The sequence below is a fragment of the Bubalus bubalis genome, chromosome X (assembly GCF_019923935.1).
Source record: "Bubalus bubalis isolate 160015118507 breed Murrah chromosome X, NDDB_SH_1, whole genome shotgun sequence".
In the NCBI taxonomy this organism is placed as follows: Eukaryota; Metazoa; Chordata; class Mammalia; order Artiodactyla; family Bovidae; genus Bubalus; species Bubalus bubalis.
The window spans coordinates 53327422-53349025 of NC_059181.1; the positions used below are offsets into that span (position 1 = coordinate 53327422).

The following is a 21604-nucleotide window of genomic DNA, read 5'->3' on the forward strand; positions in this document are numbered from 1 at the left end:
TCCTGTTCCTGTGGGGGTAGGGAATTGCAAAGGCTTTCTAGAGGCAGATTCCTGGGCAGCATTTCCAGAGATAGCAGCGGGGGTGGGGGTGGGGGGGGTCAGTGGGCCCACTCCTTTACAGGCAATGTGATTAGGTATGAGACTTTTCTTCTCACACAGGAATCTTTGGCACCTGGTTCATCATGTTCTCTGCTCCTATTCTTGCCCCCATCAAAGTTATTTCACTTTCCACATGGATAATATAACCAACACCCTTGAGTCCCCAGAACATTATCTCCAGGAACAGCTATATTCCCTTCCCTTCAACTACCCACTCTCTGAACTTTATTATTATTACCTGGAGTTCTACCCCCTCTGTCTTCTTAAATGCAACTGTCTGACCACCTACACCCTCTCTCATTTCATCTTTCAATGTCACTCCAAAACATCTAGCAGCATATCTATCACATGATTCACTTAAGTGATATTTAATACCATACCTATTTTTAGACCTCTTTAACATTCATGTTCATCAATCACTCTTTTGTTTCCCTATCCATTAGCTAGAAAACTGATCTGCCCTTCAGGCTAGTACTGAGGCCCCATTTCTCCCATACAAACATGGTGATTTTTCATTAAATCCAGAAAACAGGGAACACATCTAATTTACTTTGCAGTTTCAACGTTTATTTCTGATACCAAAACTTGACAGCACACAAGGGAGGGGGTAAGCAATAGACAAGGAACAGCAAATAAATTTTTCCTGCATGCCACTTTCAGTCAACAGGATGTGGCTCTCTAGATAGCTGCGTTTAGAAGGATTCTGAGGCTTCATCCTCACTCAGGGGAAAGACAGTTGCAACGTATTAGCAATATCTGTGAACATAAAAAAAGAAAAAAAATTAAAAATCAATGCATATACCAAGTAGTAAGGAATATAAATAACAAATACTGCTTCCCCATACTTCCTTCATCTCATCACCATGGGTTTCCTAGAACTCCCAGCTAGAGCACATAAATACATTCCTATGGATTCTATAACTCCCAGTGACCCTAAGTGCCCAATCCAAAGTGATATACCTACCCAAAATCTCACTCAACCCAGAAGAAACCGATGGCACCAAAGTTGGCAGCAAAGTTGGCACTGGCTGTACCACCAGGGCCAATAATGGGGCCGGCAAAGGTCTGAGGAAATCTGGAGCGAGCATTCTGGTGGTATCTGGCCCAGAAGGTAAATGGGATTCTGGACCAGGGATCTCCAAAATCTCCTTCCTCATCCCACGTCAGCAGCTCAAACTCAATGTCATCCCAGCTCCAGGGCCCAGATACGGCCTCATCTCCAATCCCCATGCGGGTTCTCGCCTCAGCCCGTGCCTCAGCCTCGGCTGCAGCAGCATCCAAAGCATCCAAGGCCTCATCTGCGGCCTCCATGAACTGTGCAGTCCAGTCACGAGGGTCTCTCTTCTGAACCTGAGATGAGGAGTAGAAAATAAAAGCCCGTGATAGTATTAGTTAATATTTATGAAGCACCCACTATATACTTAGCACCCTACTTTGTGCTACTGTTTACATAGTAACAACAACAAATACCACCAATAATGTGGCACCTACCATGTGCAATACCTAAGAAAGATCTCATTCCTGCTCTGGACTTTTCCCAGCCAGTCATACTTCATCCCTTAACCTATCAAGTCTAGAGCTGTTCCTCTATTACCTCTGCAATGAATCGTAGCACTTTCATCTTGCTAGTCTCATGGTAGGATCGGAGGCCCCAGAGGAACTCATACTCAGGAGGGTTGCTGTTGGGTACTCGTCTGTAGTCTAGGTACCTTAGAAAGAGGAGAAAGGCCTTTGTTTCTACCCAGCCAAGATCAGAGTTCATCAATGCATAATAATCCGAGATTCTGACACCTCAGATTTCAGGTAGCAACTCCCTCCAGTCTCATTCCGAAACACAGATTATTTACCCTCTAATAATCAGGCCTTCAAATTCCTGTGTTTCTACACCAGTCACCTAGGACTAGAGGATGACTTATGTAGAGTCATAGAAAGCACAACACTTTTTCACCCCCTCTGCCACAGTTCTGACTCCAGGTTCTTACAATCTTGTTACTGAACCACAGATAGGCCTACTGAAAAGCCTCTGCTAACCCAGCCTTGGGAATATCTACTGTAGGCGTGGTGGACAAGCTCCACTTGCGAGATAACTATACTGCAGGAAAATTTAGCCACAAGGAATATACTCAGTAAGTACTCCTGAGTATATATGTGTGCATATGCATAGGTATAGTTAATGTAAGAAATGAGCAGCATGGGAAGGGCTTTCTGAGGCTGACCAGCACACAAATTCATGAGGACAAGACAAAGCCGCTTAGGCATCACTTACTTTTGTTTTACAAATTCGTAAGTGAGAAGCTTCCTCAGATCTCCAAGGAGGGGATGTCTTACCCTGAAAGCAAAAAAAAAAAAAAAAAAGGAGAGATCCATAATTAGAGACTATGACATAGCCCAAAGGAAAGAAAAGAGTTTTCCAGCACAGAAGTCAGAGATAAGAGAAGAGGAAGAGACCAGGACTATTTCCCCATCTACCCAGGTCACATCTTTGGGCTCTGTACCTCCCCAAACCAATTCCCTTAGACTACCAGGTTGATGCAATCCTGGAACCATCCTCTGTTGCCAAAGAATCATATAACAGGCAAGAGATGAAAGAGCCCAATCATACCCAGGACGCAGTCCCATCTTGCGTAGTGCCTCCCAGAGGACAGCTGCAATGGGAGGCAAGGGGAGACAAGGGATGGAAAATGAACATGGAAATCAGGCGGTAGCCAACCCCCAACTGCTGGCCCGGCCACTCACCTTCACTGGCACGGTTGCCATTCATGAAGATGACACCCAGAATCACTAAAAGGAGACCCAGTTTTGGTGTGTCTTTGGTCCTAAAGAAGTAAAAAAAAAAATATATATATATATATATTCAGCAGCCATTTACACAGGCACCCCAGGCAGTTTACCCATCCAGCTTTCCTAGTATTCCTCAGCTAGGAGACAACTCTACCCCACCTCTGCCCATGACCTGCTATGTGACCCTGAATCCTGAACGCCGATCTACTTGAAACTCCCAGGAAAAAACCACCACTGAGAATGGCAATGTTTCTCCTCCTTTCCCATCTTACGTTCCCAGTATGCCAGCCAGGGACTCAGGGGTGCTGATGAGAATATACAGGTGTTCTTCCTTGTCAATTTCTTTCAGTTGAATTCCAAATTTCTACAGGGGCAAGAAAACGGACTATGAAATTACAGAATCTAGCATAAGCATACCCACATTCACTCCCTGTGATTTGCATAAAACTCCCAATAGGAATCCCATGAATCTTTTAAACCAAGACTTTCTCATAGTATCTATCAAAGCCCCTCCTCGCAAACCTTTCCCCATCATTCTGTCCTTCAGGGTTGCCTTCTCACCTTCTCCAGGACAAAGCACGCACGTTCAATGATTTCTGGATACACATCAGTGTATTCACGGATGATATCCCTTAGCATTTCTGTAGGTGAGAGGAGGAAGCATCTGAGCTGAGCAGGGGCCACAGAGCTGTGACATCTTTGCCAGCCCTGCCCAGGGGAGCACAGTAAGTGAAAAAGGAAGACTCAACCATGGAAGGAGGGGATTGAAGGGGAGGGGACATATAAGCACAGAGATATCCACAGAGAATGGGGTGAGGGGAAGGGCAGATCTCTGGGAGAGGGTACTGAATGCCTACCTGAGCGCTTGATGGGCACCTTAGTGTAATCTTTAAGCATCAGGTACTTGACCAGCTTATTAGCCTGAGAGGGAAAAAGAAAACCATTAAAATTATAAGATATTGACAGAACACTTGATTGAATTATAGATGGAAGTACAACAAAGAAAAGAAGTGAGGGTGGGTGGGGAGAAGCAACTGGGGAGTTAGAGTTCTTACTCTTTCCTGAAGAAGGGCCACATCTCGGGGCTGCGAGGCACCCAGGTTCTGTGAGGCACGCGAATTAGGAGAGGGGCGCAGGTTCGGTGAGGGGCGCAGGTTTTGCCAGTCTGGTGGAACTGGCCAATCAGTGGGGATCCAGTCAGGTGGGAGTGGCCAGTCAGTGGGGAGCGGCCAGTCGGGTGGCAGTGGCCAGTCAGGGGGTAGTGGCCAATCGGGAGGGCCTTGCCAATCTGGAGGACCTTGCCAGCCTGGTGGAGTCTGCCATCCAGGTGGGGTCTGCCACCCAGGTGGATTCTGCCAGGCCAGTGGGTTTGGCCAGACAACCGGACCAGGCCAGACAATGGGGTTCGGCCAGATTACTGGGTTCTGCCAGATCACTGGGTTTGGCCAGATCACTGGGTTCTGCCAAGCAACTGGGTTTTGCCAGGCTGGTGGGGTCTGCCTAGTTGGGGGGCTCTGACGTGCTGGTGGGGTCTGCCTGGTTGGCTGATTTTGCCAGCCTGATGGATTCTGCCAGGCCAATGGGGTCTGCCAGAGCACATTGGGGGGTGCGCCAGGTGGGCTCTGAGTGGTAACTGGAACTGGTGCAGACCTCCAGGTCCCTGGAGCCAGTGGGGCCCGCCTCTGATCCCCACTGCTACTCTCTTCCACATTCAAGTTATTAATCTGCATTAGCAAAGAAAAGGAAGGTCAGGGTTACCAAGTGTTTCTATGTCCTCACCATATCTATTTCAGGAAGGCCCCCTAAAACCCTCACCTGTAGTGACAGCCTGACCTACTAGCCAATGGTCACCCTGAGTCCTGGGCTTGTCTTTCACTGTCTTCCAGGCAGAAGTTTCATCTCTGAACCAGGCCAGGAGCAACCCAAGGGTGGGGCCTGAGGCTTCTCCTCTTCCTATGTCCATCACTGGCTCTGCTTGTACCACCCTGGACAAATCACTCAAGTCACTTCACCTCTCTGGGACTTATTTTCCTTCTCTGTAACACTGAAACTATGATCCCTAGCTGCTATGAGGTACCTTGAAGATTTAGTGAGTGAGATAGCCTGTGTGAATGTGCCTAGGCCAAGATCTAACACATGGCTACTTTTAAAATGTAAAATGAATTACACAAAGACTGTATACATTACGGGTCCATGTCTCATCTCCCCATTAGTCTGTGGACTAACAAGAATCATCATATTTACCATATCATCCCCTACAACGTAGCTGAATACAGACAATTATATATATTTAGTTTTGTCTTGTTTAGAACAAATGAACTGCCTCAAAGAAGAAAGGAAAGAGCCCAAAGCAAAGTCGAACTAGTAGTGATCTCACCTTACGGGTCCTCTTGCCCCGAATTATAGTTCTGGACTCCAGATTCTGAGCCTGGGAACCGTCCGCTGATGTCTGTGCAGCTGCACCATCAGATTCACAGATACCTGGGCTTGGGTCAGCCTCTATGTCAGTGTGGGAAGTGGCCATCTTGGCTGGGTTAACATTCTGGGTCTGGGTATCAGCAGTTGGGGCCGTAGTGGTGTCATTCCAAGCCTTGAAGGCTGTCTTGGGCTGAGTGTTGACCATCTCACTGGCATTGAGAGACTGAGAGAAATTGTAGGCCGCATTTGGGACCACTTTAGTAGTGGTATTCTGGGCCTTAAAGGCCATGTCTGACTTGTTGGCAGTTAACTCACCGGTAGGGGCTGCCTGGGAAAAATCATAGGCAGCATTTGGGCCCTTTGCGGGGGCATTTTGGGACTTAAAGTGTGCTGTAGGCAGAATGTTGGGAGTCTCCTTGGCATTAAATGCCTGGGAGAAATCATAGGCAGCATTTGGACCTTTTGTGGTGGCATTCTGGACCTTAAAGGCTGTCTTAGGCTTAGTGGCAGTTGCTAAAGCCTGCGTATCAGCCATCTCACTGGCTGCTGGGGGCTGTGAATTCTGAGGACTAGCATTCGGTGCACTGGCAGCTGCTGTGGCCTGGCTGGTAGGCGGGGCCTCCGAGATCTGGATGGCCTCCATCAGGGTCTGCATAAGCAAGGTGCTGTCTTCTACGGAGGCCTCAGCCTGCAAATAAGGGGTAAAAATTAAATCTCTGGGCTCCCGAAGTGGGGTTGGAAGGGTGAGGTGGGGGGCAGAATGTGTAGGGAAGGTGAGGCTGGTTGATGCATAAAGAGAAGGGTGAGTAAGACATCTCGAGGCCTGAGCGGCGTGAAGGGGTAACAAAACATCTGATAGGGGCTGAGTGAGGCAGTGGGTAAACAAGGAGTGGGGCCAAATGAAGAGAGGGGACAAGTGTGGAGGGGGGCTGCTGATCTAGGAGTGAGGTTAGAGCAGAGCAATGTAGCCCGGGGTAGGAGCTCAGGAGGAGGAGGTGGAACGAGAGTGCCGCCTTGAGGAGTTGAGGAAAACAAGGGGGTCGCAGGGGGTGGGGAATGCGGGAGAAAGGGAAGGTGGAGGCAGGAGGTTGGGGGAGGGGGCGGCAGAGAGCTCCATAAGCGCCAGGACTATGGGGGGCGGGGGGAAGGTTCCTTACTCAATCGGGATTCTCTGGGCAGATTGCCCTTACTATTAACATGGTCTCCCCTTTATCTGAAGGGGGACTGACGGCTGAAAAGGGATGACACCCGCCCCCCTCGCCACACACACACCTTAAACCATAGGAATTTGAAAAATGACGGAATCTAGGCATCAAGAAGGCAACGTCTGGACAGCCAAAGGAGCCCCGGGGGAACTGTCGGCTAGGGAAACGGTGGGGTGGGGAGTGGAGATCTCACCTGGAAGCCGAGGAGGCCCGCACCACAGTCCATTTTCTGAGACATGATTCTTGTCCCTCTGGCAAGAGCAGAGCCTGGGGGGTGTGGAGGAGGAGTTGGGCGTTATACTAGAGGGCAAACGGGAAGGAACGAATTTGGGGAGCGTTATACTAAAGGGCAAACGAGAAGGAACGAATTTTGGGAGATGGTGGTGTTTGAGGTTTGATTGTGGGGGCGGATGAGGTGCTGAATATGAGAGGAACGGGCCAGACTGGAGTGGGAAAAGTGAATGGGTGTCCAGATGGAGGTTCTGAATCCTGAGAAGCTACGAAGAGAAGCTTCAAATCGGGATTCAGATAAGAATTCTGAATCCAGGCAGATTGAATTGGGATTCGCATTTGGGAAATTGAATGGAGTTTTCAAATAATGAGAATCGTATAACAGTACAGACCTAAGTCGAGAAATCTGTAGAGGTTTTGAACGATGGGAGGGGTTTAGAGAGCGAACAGGGATTCTGAATAAGGGAGAATCGGGTGAGGGGTGTGAATCGGGGCTTGGGGAGTGGAAAAGGGATACGAATCCGGGATAAAGGGATCGGGATGAAAAATAGGGGGCCCGCACCAGGGGGCAAGATGCCCTATCTGGGGGCTAATTCTCACCTTGCCTCAGGCCCCAACCCCAACCCCCTCGTAGCCTCCCTTCTTCACGACTCAGAGGATCGGGATTGCAGTTTTCGGCTCTCAGCAGCCGCACCCTCTCCTTGTCCAGGAGAAAATGCCAGCGCGGCAGCTAAGACGACCCCGCCTCTTCGCCTAATATACCACCCACCACCTCAGATGGTTGTACGCATGCGCAAGACCTGATCGACCAAATAAGAGTCCCGCCTGCTTCCCCAACAAAAGCTTCGCCCTGAAGGCTATGCTGAGCATGTGCAGTGGGAAGCAGTCCCGCCCCTCTGCCAACACACCACCCCATCACCAACCAGGTTGACAGTATGCATCGGCCCCTCCCCCAAACAGATGCGCTGTGCCTCTAGATCCCACCCCTTGCCCCACGCGTCGGCCCCCCTACCTTTTCCGCAATGCGTCTCTGTTCTTTCCCTCCCCTCTAGCGGCCCCTCCTGTCAGTCAGCGTACATCAACCACCCTCTTGTCTAGCAGCATTTAGGTCACTATTAAAGAGGTCTCTATGTAGGGTCTCTAATTGCAACAAGTGCTAAGCTTCTGCTAAAAATAATCTCATCCATTTAGGCACCTAGGAAAATGGCCAGAGAGGGATACATTAATGGCGGTAGAAAAAGTCTGTGCCTGCCATGTGACCCTACAAGATCTCCTCCCCACTCAACAGTTTCCGGACTCAAACATTAGCTACTTTCTTGCCCTTTGTGCAGCTCCAGCTATTTATTTTGTGTGGGGAGGTGGGGAGGGATGGGTACAGCTTGTACTTAACGGCAGGATCTATGCTGGGGCTTGTTTTCCTCTCACAGAAGCCCTGAAAAGTGGATATCAGCATCTCCATTTTACAGATCAAGATAATGAGGTACAGACATATTGCATGAACTAGACAAGGACAGTCAGTAAACGGAAAATGCAAAATGTGGACCTGGTTTTCCAGACCCTAAAACCCATGTTGCACCATTGCTGGCTCAGGGACTGAGGCACCCTCACTTCTTCAGTTTGAGCAGCAGATTCACTCAACCTCCCCGGCTCTGTCAACGTCTGCCCCAAACTTGAGCTCATGCTCTGCATCCTGGAGAACACAGGAAGGGGCCCCAGCACCCACTCCCCACCCCTGCCTGCTCTATGTGGGTCCATCCAGGTGTGCAAATTGCTCTCTGGGGTCCACTGCCTGATCCATCAGGCCTCTTTTGCTCTAAGTGGCACAAATGTCCCTGAGGCCTTCTTGGTGCCCTCCAGAGCAGCCAGGACACTCAGGTACTTGTGTGTCTGAATCATGGCAAGCCTTGACTGAGAGTGAATGTCTGCTCTGGTTCCTTCCAGGGCTGGGCCTCAGTTCCTGGGATGGAGTGCTGGGCCAGTTTGTCACTAGCTGTGTGAGCCCACTCAGGCCACTGGAATTCTCCGAGTCTGGCTTCTCAACATGCAAAATGGGAAAGACAAGTAGCACTTACTGGGGTCCTATGCAATGACACAAACTGTGCTTCCAGAATGGAGAGGCTCAAAAAGGCAGAAAATGTTACATAGATGTGAAATGACTCAAACTGAACTGATACTTTCCAAACATCCAAGGTACATCTTTGTACCTTTCACATTTATTCTGGCATCAGCTCCTGCCAGAAGCCAACATACAAAAGGAAGCTAATGCTGGGAAGTACTGCAGCATTTGGTCCCCAAGGGCCAACATCAATTCTGCCTGGCTGGATAACTTTCCCCATCTGTTGCATAGCAACCTCCTCTGTCAGCTGCCTGTTTTTTCTCAGCACTTCCTCTGGAAAGTGTCTGCAGTGGGACGTGATCAGACTCAAGAAAGGAGGCCTAAAACACCATTTTATATGCTTTCTGATCCCATATCTATTATCTCCAGTCTTGACTTATGAATTCTAAATCTGTAATCTGACAATCTATGCCACTCTTGCAATTGTCTCTGTATTTTCACAATTAACAGGTCCCATATATCCTCCTCCTAACCAACACTGTGTTTGTCCTATCATGCCCTTCTCTCTCCATTAGAATCCTTTTAGGGAGATGGATTTTTGTTTTATTCATTGCTGTATCCTTAGAACATAAAATGGTGCCTAGTGTATTTTATATGCTCTAAAAATACTTGTTTAATGAATGAATGAATACCACCATCCATTCTGTTGCTTATACAAGAAACCTCAGAGGCATTCTTGTTTCTTTCCTGTGATGAATTTACCTACTTTTCCTCATTACACAAATGCATATCTGTCATTAAAAATTCAAACATTACCTAAGTATTTCAGAAATTAAGTAGCCATCACTCCAAATCTCACCACTTTGAGTTAACTGTTAAGGTTTTGTTGCTAACTTCTCATACAACACTTTATGTACATATATTCTTACATAAATGGGATTACTTTATATATGCCATACTTTGAATTGCATTCTTTTATTAATACTTACTGCCTCCCACTTGCTTTTACCTCTACCCTCATCTGAGACATGCATTTTAAAAACCATTTTTTATATTCTATCATGTTCAAAAAGTCCTTTAGTGTTTTACAAAAATGAAGATCATATTATATATATTTTAATCTGTAAAAATGAAGATCATATTATATATATTTTAATCTATCTGATTTATCTCAGTTAATGTTAATCTACCTCTGATTCATTCTTTTGCATTGCTGCATACTATTCCATGATAGAGATGGACCACAATATATTAAATCATTTTCTCATTGATGGTAATTCATTTTGGTTTCAGGTGTTTTGGTGTGGGGAGGAAGCACATACTGACAACACTGCAATAAAATAACTGTACATATATCATTACTTTTAATGCTTAATATTTATTCCTGTGACATCAGATGCCCAGGAGTAAGATCAATACACTAGACAGTATTTGGCATCATAAGCCTTTTTCAGTTTTTTTCCCAACCTGGTGTGTGTTTTATTAGTATCTCCTTGTGGTTTTAATTTACATTTCTGATAAGTAAGTAGTGGAATACATATTCATATGTCAATGGACCTACTGGATTTCTTTTGTAAAGTGCTTGTGCAAGTCTTTTGCCTATTTTTCTTGTGTTGTCTTTGTCTTAATTATTTTGGAGATTTCTTTGAACAGTCTTACAGATGCTAATTGAAATCCCGTAGGGCTACATGTATTGCAAATATTTTTTTCACATTTTAGTAAGGTAATACAGTGTGTATATTCTATATTACGTAACAGTTCCAACTGCAAGAGCCACCTTATCAGCTAAAAGAATGTGACCTAGGATTTACCAGTGGTAGGGTCCTGAAGGAGCCTAGTGGGTCAACGTCTATGGGGTCGCACACAGTCGGACATGACTGAAGTGACTTAGCAGCAGCAGCAGCAGGGTCCTGAAGACCACCCTTGCATTCAATGATTCACTAGAAGCACTCACAGAACTCAGGATAGGTGTTACATTCAAGGCTATAGTTTATTACAATGCAAGGATACCAATTTAAATCCACAAAGCTAAAAGGTGGATAACTCACATGTCCAGGAGAGAACAGGGGTGAGCTTCCATTTGTTCCCTTTCAGTGGAACTGTATGGCCAGTGCTTAATTCTCCCAGCAAGATGTGTGACAAACCTGATCCCTGGGATTTCCTGGAGGTTAGTCACGTAGGCATGGAACACCTGGGTGGCTAACCTTAGCTACTCAGTCTCCAGCCTGTGCTGAGGTCAAACTAATGCCACAAGGCTCAAGGCCCCACTATAAATCATACTCTTAACATAAACCATCTGTTGGCCCAAAGCCCCGGCTGAACAAAAAGATTCTAATCAGGCATAATATGCCAAAGGTTTAAAGGTTATCTCCCAGGAGCTTGTCAAGAGCTGGACCTTTCTTTGGAATGTGCAGACATTTTTTTGGAATGCTCAGGGTCTGAACACCTCAGACCTGCCGAGTCAAGTCTTCTATTGCACAAACAGTCATCAGTTCAGTTCAGTTCAGTCACTCAGGTTAATGAGGAAAATGTAAATTATAACCACAATGAGTTAGTATTTCACATCTATCAGAATGCTTAAAAAAATACAACAGGTGCTGGCAAGGATTTGGAGAAAATAGATCCACTCACACATTGTTGCTGGGAATGTAAAATGATACAATCACTGGGAAAGTTTGGCAAGTTTCTTATAAAACCTAACATGCTCCTATTACACAATCCAACAACTGCCCTCTTGGGCATTTATCCCAGAGAAATAAGAACTTACGGGCTTCCCTTGTAGCTCAGTCGGTAAAGAATCTACCTGCAGTGCAGGAGACCCGGGTTTGATCCCTGGGTTGGGAAGATCCCCTGGAGAAGGAAATGGCAACCCACTCCAATATCCTTGCCTGGAAAATCTCATGGACACAGGAGCCTGGTGGGCTGCAGTCCATGGGGTCACAAGGAGTTGGCCATGACTGAGCAGCTAACACTAATGGTTAATGATGTTGAATATTTTTAACATGCCTATTTGCCATCAATATATTCTCTTTGGTGCAATGTTTCTTCATGTCTTTTGTCCAGTTTTCTAATTTAATTGCTTGTGTTTTTTTAAGTGTTGAGTCTTAAGAATTTATGTATTTTATGTATAAGTCCCCTGTCAGATATATGGTTTGCAAACTGGTTTCTCCCAGTTTGTAACTTTTGTCTTCATCCTCTTTAAGAGTCACATGGCACATTTTTTAGAAAGTCCAATTTATTGATTTTTTCTCCTTCTAAAGATCTGTGTCATTTCTAAGAACTCTTCAACAAGCCCTAACGATCTGAAGATTTTATCATGTATTATATTCCAGAAGTCTTGTGGTTTTAACTTTTGTATGGAAGTCTATCTTCCATTTGGATTTAAATTTTCAATTAGATGTGAGGTCTAGGTTGAGTTTTATTTGGGGGGATGGGAGAGGCAGAGCTACAAAAATCCATCTTATCATTCCAGCACAATTTGTTGAAAAGATAATCCTCCCATTGAGTTATTTTTGCACCTTTGTAAAAGGTCAGTTGGCCATACTTGTGTAAGGCTATTTCTCAAGTTCTCTATTCTGTTCCATTGGTCTGTCTGTCTACTCCTCCATCAATACTGCAATGGTCTTGATTACTGTAGCTATACAATAGTCCTGAAGTTGAACAGAATTTTGTTCTTTTTCAGAATTATTTTATCTGTTATTCTAGTTCTTCTGCTTTCCCATACATTTTGGAATAATTTATATCTACAAAGTATCTTGGGTTCAATCCCTGGGTTGGAAAGATCCCCTAGAGAAAGAAATGGTCCAGTATTCTTGCTTGGGAAATCCCATGCACAGAGGAGCCTGGTGGGCTACAGTCCACGGGGGTCACAAAGAGTAGGACATGACTGGGCACACACACACAAAGCATCTTACTGTAATTATGAGAGCAACTGCATTCAATCTGTGGGCATTCTCTCCTTTTATTTTGATTTTCTTTGACTTCTTAATCACAGTTTTTTTGTATTCTGTCATTGTTGGGGGGAGTGTTCTATAAATATCAATTAGATCCTGTTGGTTGATGATGTTGGGTCTATCCAATTATGCTTTTTTCCAAACATGGGAAGTTTTCAGACATTTTTCAGTCCCTCCTCCTCTCTTTCTGTGACTATGATGACACCTATGTTAGATCTTTTGCAGTAGTCCAACAAATACTTGAGAGCTCTGTTTATTTTTGGTTTTCAGTCTATTTTTCCCTGTCAGATATGATACTTTCTGTCATTCCACCTTAAGTTCACTAATTCATTTTTTCTATTTATTCTACTTCTGAGTTCATCTATTATTAGTTAAGTTCATTTATTGGATTTTGGATTTTTCAGTTCCTAATTTTCTTTTTGATTGCTCCTTATACCTTCTATTTCTTTTGGAGATTTTCTATTTGTTTGCTGAGACTTTCTGTATTCTATGAACAGTTGCTCATTGAAACATCTTTATCATGGCTGTTTAAAAACCCTTGTAGATGATTCTAATATCTGTATCATCTTGATGTTGGTATGTGTTGACTGTCTTCTCTCATTCAAGGTGTGATTATCATATTTCTTGATATGACAAGTAGTTTTCAATTGTACCCAAGATATTTTGCATCTTATAAGGATCTGAATCTTATTTAATCTTCTGGCTTATCACATGTGAGTGGAAGTCCATATTCCCACTCCACCTCCACTGACACCTGGGAGAGAGGGGCTCCTTGTTACTGAGGGCTAAATGAGAGTTCCAGCTCCATATTAAGCTTGTAGGAATACTGCCCTGACTGGAAGAGACCTGGGTGCCTAATTACATAGCCAGAGACTATAGCCATAACCATCTTATCTTCTACTTTCAGCGTGATTTCACATTTAGATTATATAGAATGCACACAAGGACAAACATGGAAGAGTACATCTACACCATTTATTCCTTCTTGCTGGAAGTCTAAGTCCCCAAGTCAAGTATTTTTTAAAAAATTGAGATCTCTAATGTAAAATCATACTATAAAAATAATTTGATCACTTAATTTACATTAAAAAGTACACTACATTTTCCTTAAAGGAAATCAGCCCTGAATATTCATTGGAAGGACTGATGTTGAAGTTCAAACTCCAATACTTTGGCCACCTGATGCAAAGAACTGACTCATTTGAAAAGACCCTGATGCTAGGAAAGACTGAAGGCAGAAGGAGGAGATGACAGAGGATGAGATGGTTGGATGGCATCACAAATCAATGGACATGAGTTTGAGTAAACTCCGGGTGTTGGTGATGGACAGGGAGGCCTGGCGTGCTGCAGTCCATGGGGTCACAAAGAGTCGGACAAGACTGAGCAACTGAACTGAACTGAATTTACATTATATATTACAGTTATTCTGATGACTTGGTGAAACATCAAAAAAGATATTAAGTAATAATCTCAATAAGTAATATCCCTTTCTTTTTCTTGAAATGACTTTACAATTTCACCATTTAGAATGTTGTTGCTTTTTTATAAGTAGTTTTTAAACATATTTAGTAGTTTATTTCTCTTATTTTACTTACAGTTTTTCATGTTTTTTTTCTGCCTTTTTCCCAAATCCTATCCCTGTTGATTGTACCATTTTAAGTACATCTTGGTTCCATTCTATTCTCTTACTTTTTATCACCTTGTTGTTAGAAGCATGAAGATAGGAAGAAATGAAGAGAGAAAAATTGAAAAGAGAGGGTATAAGAGGAAGAAAAGGGAGGAAGGAAAAAAAAAGGAAAACAGTAATAAAAGAAAAAATTAATGACAATTGCAAGTAAATGGAATTATTAAGATAATGAGAAACACGAGAATGGAGAAACAATGGATACTAAGTTGAAATGGAAAAAGCAGGAAGAGAATAAGGAAGTAGAATGCAGAAGGGAGAAGGGACGTAGGATGGAAGAATGTGTAAAGGAAATGGAAGGAGATAAAACAGGTTAGGAGTAAATGAAAAAGAAAGGAAAATAAATACGGGGAAAGAAGAAAAAGAAGAGGAATGTAGAGAAAATAACTAGGGAGAAAAGAGAAGTGTCTGAAATAAGAGAGAAAATGTGGAGGAGGAGGAGTGATGTGGAATGGCAGCTTTCACTGCAGAAAGAATGCTTAATGTTAGAAGTTCTTTCTTTTTGCTCCTCAAATATCTAGTTCCCTTTATATTTGGTACTCATCAAAGTGCCAGGGGTCATTTCTCACATGATGTCACTCTTGCCTGGAGGTAAGACCACTGTGGTTTTCAATCAATAAGAGCCACGTGGCCCATGTTTTGAATAGATAAATTTGTCTGTGATACTCAGTATTTACAGGGCTTCCCAGCTGGCGCTAGTAGTAAAGTATCTGCCTGACAATGCAGGAGACAGAGAGAAATATGGGTTTGATCCCTGGGTCGGGAAGATCCCCTGGAGGAGGGCATGGCCACCCAATCCAGTATTCTTGCCTGGAGAATGCTTTGGATAGAGGAGCCTGGCAGGCTATATAGTCCATAGGGTCATAAAGAATTGGACACAACTGAAGTAACTTAGCACACACACTCAGCATTTATCACATACTTTCTGCTGCTGGTTCTTCATCAGGTATGGATATCATCTGACAAATTTAGGTATACAAGAAATGCAAGTTTTCTTTTTCTCTGCAACTTAGCTTGGATTCTGTCAATTTCCCAATCTACTGAGTGGCTGAAACTCAACTCCAGCAGTGTGAAGTTCTCCTCACCTGGGGTTGTGCCTAAATTATGGTATCTCAGTGTCAAACATCAGGATGGGTGATATATGTTGGGTATCATATATACATGCCAGCATGATATGATGTCGTATTTGGTTTACCATTGTTTGTCCAAGCTACCACAAAGCCCTGATGGGGTCTCACTCTCTCTGAGGGTATCATATTCCACTCATATACATGGGAAATACCCTCCTACTCCTATCATATGCTGAGCCTTTTTCATCTCTGTGAGGCTGTCTTTGATGAACATACGCTTTTTATACTTCCATGATATCCTGAGCTGAGAGAAACTATGTGAGGAGACTCAAAGCTCAGAATGCCTAAAGACACCACACAACCATTTTTATTTTGTAGTCTTGTTTTCATCCTCTTCCTGGCCTTTCCCAGGAAGTGAGATGCAAGGCCACACTGTTAAGAGAATCTTACAAACCTATCTGGGGTTTCTTCCCATCACTAGAATACAGGGTCTAGGTTTCTCCTTTTTTTTTCAGGAACCCACAATATCAACTGACTCTTTCCTTTTTTGCATTTCTTCACAAAACAGTGAATGTGAGGCTAGAGAGTCTTGAAAAGAAGTGCTAACAACAAAAAAGCTAAACAGACTAACAGTCAATGACTTTCCTTGTACTCAACAGAAAAATGAGGTTTCAGAGCAAATCACCATCCTGTAATATTGAAGGACAGGCAAATCAAGGGTCACAAATAAGATCTGCTTACCTAAGGCAGAAGACACTAGAGCCATAAACTTGTAGGAACTCTTAAATGAAAATGTGACAAACTCCTAGAGGCTGAATGTGGACTAAAATGAGAGTGAGAAACGCTTGGGAGTGGTAGTCCTGTTGGGGAAGCACATTTTCATGGGCTTTATTTCAGGAATCTCACCAGGTTCTCACAGTCAAGATCTGAGAAAGACCCCCTGCTATGGCCCCAGCAGAAGCAGGGGAAGAGTCTTTGTGATTATACCTGTGAAATATGCCCAGAGCCTTCTCCATAACAAAGTCCTACTTTTCAAGAGGAAAGACTACCAGAGCTTTGTTCCAGCCCCTCTCTACCTTTCTTGTTTCACCTAAGGTGTGTGTGTGGCAGAGAAGGGGTGGGAGGGGTGGGGGCAGGGGAGGACTCAACAAATAGAAATACTTGTAAAGGCCATAGGCCAGAGTCACAGGCCCACTAAAACACTGAAATATAATTGGAATATTACAAAACACTCCCTTTCCCCCATACCATACCATACCTTGGGCTTCACAGTGGCTCAGTAGTAAAGAATCCACCTGCCAATGCAGGATATTTAAGAGATGTGGGTTTGATCCCTGGGTTGGGAAGATCCCCTGGAGTAGGAAATGGCACCCCACTCCAGTATTCTTGCCTGGAAAATTCCATGGGCAGAGGACCCTGGCAGGCTACAGTTCATGGGGCTATAGAGTTGGACACGACTGAGCAAGAGAGCACCTACCACCATACCAACAGGGCTCAAGTATATTATAATGGATTATATTTGAATGAGCTGCAAGCAGAGACCTTTTAAGGAGCCCAAAGTCAAGACAGGAGACAAAATCAAGGACACTAAAGGAATATGAAGCCTCTGCCACCTATTGCTAAAGCAAAATTTAATTGCTAAAGCAAAATTTAAACAAAGCCCAACTCCTAGTAAGACAAACATAAATCTTCACAATAGAGGCCCACCTCTGTCAGTTCCTATTACTTGTCCAGCTTTCAAAAAAAATTACAAGGCACACCAAAAGGCAAGAAGAAAAAGTCTGAAGAGACAAAGCAAAAGTATCAGACTCAAATATGACAGAACTATTGAAATTATTAGGGAATTTAATACATTATAATTAATATGTCAAAGACTCTAATAAAAAAACAGACAATATGCAAGAACAAATGCGTAATGTAAGCAAAGAGATGGAAATCCTCAGAAAGAATCAAATGGAAATGCCAGAAGCACTTCCCTAGCAGCCCACTGGTAAGAATCCACGCTTTCACTGCAGGGGGCATGTGTTCCACTGCTGATCCAGGAACTAAGATCCCACATGCCAAGGGGTGCTGTCCCCCCAAAAGGAAATGCTAGAAATACAGAAATCTCATAAAAGAAATAAAGATTGCATTTGATGGGGTCATTAGTAGACTAGACATGGCTGAGAGAATCTGTGAATTTGGAAGATATGGCCAGAGATGCTTCCCAAACTAATATAAACAGAAGAAAGGAAAACAAAAACAAAAACAGAACATTCAATTATTGTGAGACAATTTCAAAGGATTCAACATATGCCACAACTGGAACAAAAGAAGAAGAAAAAAGAAAGAATGGAACACAAGAATGGAATGGAACATTATACTGCAAATAATAATGACTAAGACTTTTCCAAAATTAATGCAGACAACAAATCACAGATTCAAGAAACTCAGAGAACACCAGCAGAAAAACACTAAGAAATTTACACTGAGGAACATCATATTCAAACTGCAGAAAACCAGAAGCAAAGAAAAAATACTGGAAGAAGCCAAGGGAGAAATAAATCTAAGTATACTTATAGCAGAACAAGGATGAGAATTACACAAGACTTCATCAGAAACTATGTAGGCAAGAAGAAGGTGAAGTGAAATCTTTAAAATGTTAAAAGAATAAAACCCAATGGCCTAGATTTCTGTGTCTAGCTAAAGTATTCTTTAAAAGTGAAGGAGATGAAAAGACTTTCTCAGACAAACAAAAACTGAAGGAATTCATTACCAGAAGATCCACCCTACAAGAAGTGTTAAAAGATTTATCAGGCACAAGAAAAATGACACAGGGCAGAAACGTAGAATTATATAAAGACAGGAAGAGCATTAGAGAGGGAATAAGTGAAGCTTTCCTTCAAAGAGAAAATCCAAACTACAATTATAGATATCTTGGGGATGCTTTAATAAAAGGAAATTTATGCAATACCTTTTTCATTATTAAATAATTACATGAAATTCACAAAAGAACTATCTCAACCACAAACACACAGCAAGGATAAAAGGATGAAATAAGTTATGGCACATAATCAATAAACAAAAGAAGATATATTCATATTAGACATAGTATTTTAAGGCAAAACATTATTTTAGATTAAGTTTCTTGCATAATGTAAACAGAATAATATACAAAAAACAATTTGATAGATGTACAAGGAATAATAAAACCCAAATCATAGCATGTGATTATAACATCCCTTTCTAAGTAAATGATAAACTAATCATTCAAAATACGATTTCTGAGGGATTTCTCTGGTGGTCCAGTGGTTAAGACTCTGTGCTTCCACTGCAGGGGGCATGGGTTTGATAACTAAGATCCTGCATGCCACAATGAGTGGCCAAACTATGATTAAAAATAAACAAATATGATTCTTGAAACTCTTACAAAGATACTATACATCAAAGCCCAAACATAAAACACCATGGTGCCTCAAAATGAGCATTATGGAATTCTTAAATCCCTCTTCCATGTTTTCTGAAATGGAGGTAACTTGATTTCATCTCTTTCATTTACATATGTAAAAGAACACAGAAATTTAAAGTCCTGTACACTTATGAGATGCTATGTATTGGGATAAGTGTAGGGGATAGAATGATGAGCAAAAACACACCTAGTAACTGCTTTCAAGGACTAATGGATCTCAGTCTTACATAAACAACTGAGCCCAATCACACACAATTTTAAGAAACCTTACTGTGTTTTTCATGCCAATTTTCATCATGGGAGCCGTCAAACTGACATCTTGCGATTACATCAAATGATTTTGTTATAAACTTAAATAGGTTGCTGCTAAGTCACTTCAGTCGTATCCGACTCTGTGCGACCCCATAGACGGCAGCCCACCAGGCTCCCCCGTCCCTGGGATTCTCCAGGCAAGAACACTGGGGTAGGTTGCCATTTCCTTCTCCAATGCATGAAAGTGAAAAGTCAAAGTGAAGTCGCTCAGTCGTATCTGACTAGTCGCGACCCCATGGACTGCAGCCCACCAGGCTCCTCCATCCATGGGATTTTCCAGGCAAAAGTACTGGAGTGGGATGCCATTGCCTTCTTTCATTACCCCCACTTCCCTTCCAGTTAATTCCTCCTTCCCATCACCTAACAACTAACATTCCATTAATAGGCAGAAGGTTACCAGAAGAGACAAGAGGAAGAAGCCTACTAGTAGAACTTTCCACACAGTTTGAGAATGTTTGTTTGGTATTTTATCAGATGATCATGCCACACAGGCTCTCAGTATCTTGTGACATACAGGCCCTCTATCATTTGCACTGGCAAATCCATACATATATCTATGTTCTCAGATACCTGCAATATGATTTAGCTCCATGTGTGTCTTAATGTTCAGTATCAATATAATATGTAATTTGAGAATCATGAAGCATTAACAACAACTGTAACAGATAAGGATCTGGGCTTAGACAAGTCATTACATACTTCAGCTTTATGGCATTTCCTGATTACATTTTATGAAACAAGGATCATCTGAAAAGCACTGGAATACCATACCAATGCCAACATTGTACACCACACTCGCATGCACAATAGTAATAGATGTACTCCATCTGAGACAGTTTTCAGTACATGATGTTACATCACAATTATTTTCACAAAATATTTTCCATGACATTAAAAAGCCTTGCAAACTTCCTTTATAATAACTATGCACTATCCAAGGATACAAATTTACCTATGCTAATTAACAAAAGTATTATTTCTATTTATTTTTGTTCATTAGATTATCATTGTGGTGACTTTTCCCCCACAAACTTAAATGCATATCTCAAATTATTTCCTTATGGTAAATTATTAGAAATGGAATTACTAGGCAAAGGTATATGAACTCTTTTACCAAAATGTTTTCCAGTAAGAATTTTTAATCAATACTAGTAATGTACAAGAGGTCTCATGTACTCTGAGAGTGTTAGTATTGAATGTTTACCTTAAAAATATTTCCAGTTTGATAGACAAACTGATAACTTAATTGATTTAAGTTGTATTTCTTTCATGATTAATGAAGTGCAACACACTTTCAGTGTTTATTAGTCATGTGTACTTCTGCCTGAGAGTTCTTTATATATTAAGGATATTAACCTTATACCTAGCACATTTGTTGCATTTTTTTTAGTTTGTAGCTTGCCTTTTGTTTATGAATTCCTGATCTAAGAAAAAAGGTAAACCATTACTTTCTTTTCCACTGTTACTCTATTTTTTTATGGCAATCCAAAAGTCAAATAGACATTTATTTTTCTGGAAATTAATTTGGAAATGTGGATTTCGGGCCTAAAAATGCTTTCTTAGTAATTTACCTTTCAAGACTATGTTCTAAGTGAAAATGATAAAATTCTGAATTATTTTGATGATTTTCATGACAGAAGCATGCTTCTACAGAAGTATAAAATAAGAAAACACAATACAAATTCAGCAGGGCATTTAATGGGACTTCTACAGTTGCCTCAGAATTTTGGTTAAAGCTGCACTGCTAAAACAAGCGAACAAAAAAGGATGCCAAGTATCCCCATATTCTAAAAAGAGACACCACAGAGTCCTGAACACAATCCTATAGGGCTTAGGCAGGGGTGGCTGACTAGTCATGTTATTGATACTTATTGCATTCCTTTTCAGCCCAAATCAAATGTACTTAAGAGACTAGAAAGAATCAGAGAACAATTTACGGTGTTGTGAGTCCTTGGCTTGGTAGTGTCTTTCCCTCTCTTGAAGAAGGGAAGGGCATGTGATTCCCTTGCCAAAGCCATGTGAGTGTTAATTGCTCAGTCGTGTACGACTCTTTGTGACCCCATGGACCAATAGCCCACCAGGCTCTTTGGTCCATGGAATTCTCCAAACAAGAATACTGGAGTGGATTGCCATTTCCTTCTCTAGGGGATCTTCCCAACCCAGGGATAAAACCAGTCTCCCACATTGCAGGCAGGCTCCTTACCATCTGAGCCACCAGGGAAGCCCAAAGCCATGTGACGAGGGATCCAAAGAACCACTTACAGAGATTAGGGGGAATCTGCATGAGGTAAGAGAAGGGATGCATGTTATCTTTTGGAATTATGGTTTTCTCTGGATGTATATATAT

General features: G+C 42.6%; 1 protein-coding gene across 4 annotated transcripts in view; it reads right to left on the reverse strand.

Annotated features, from left to right (window-relative positions):
- Nucleotides 1-644: 644 nt before the first annotated feature.
- The window catches only part of MAGED1 (MAGE family member D1), an 80331-nt gene continuing 59371 nt past the window's right edge, over nucleotides 645-21604 (reverse strand). For 2 of the 4 annotated variants that reach the window (XM_045164515.1, XM_006052111.4), the window contains 12 exons: nucleotides 6697-6770; nucleotides 5258-5986; nucleotides 3936-4604; nucleotides 3738-3801; nucleotides 3442-3521; nucleotides 3153-3244; nucleotides 2836-2915; nucleotides 2702-2744; nucleotides 2366-2428; nucleotides 1694-1808; nucleotides 1064-1449; nucleotides 645-855 (listed from right to left, as the gene is read on the reverse strand). In XM_045164515.1, coding sequence (XP_045020450.1) covers nucleotides 1072-1449; nucleotides 1694-1808; nucleotides 2366-2428; nucleotides 2702-2744; nucleotides 2836-2915; nucleotides 3153-3244; nucleotides 3442-3521; nucleotides 3738-3801; nucleotides 3936-4604; nucleotides 5258-5986; nucleotides 6697-6741 — 2358 coding nt within the window. In that variant the 5' untranslated portion in view covers nucleotides 6742-6770 and the 3' untranslated portion in view covers nucleotides 645-855; nucleotides 1064-1071. Of the gene's footprint in view, nucleotides 856-1063; nucleotides 1450-1693; nucleotides 1809-2365; nucleotides 2429-2701; nucleotides 2745-2835; nucleotides 2916-3152; nucleotides 3245-3441; nucleotides 3522-3737; nucleotides 3802-3935; nucleotides 4605-5257; nucleotides 5987-6696; nucleotides 6771-7334; nucleotides 7491-21460; nucleotides 21486-21604 lie in introns of those variants that run through there. The other 2 variants (XM_045164514.1, XM_006052110.4) reach the window with 2 other exon arrangements.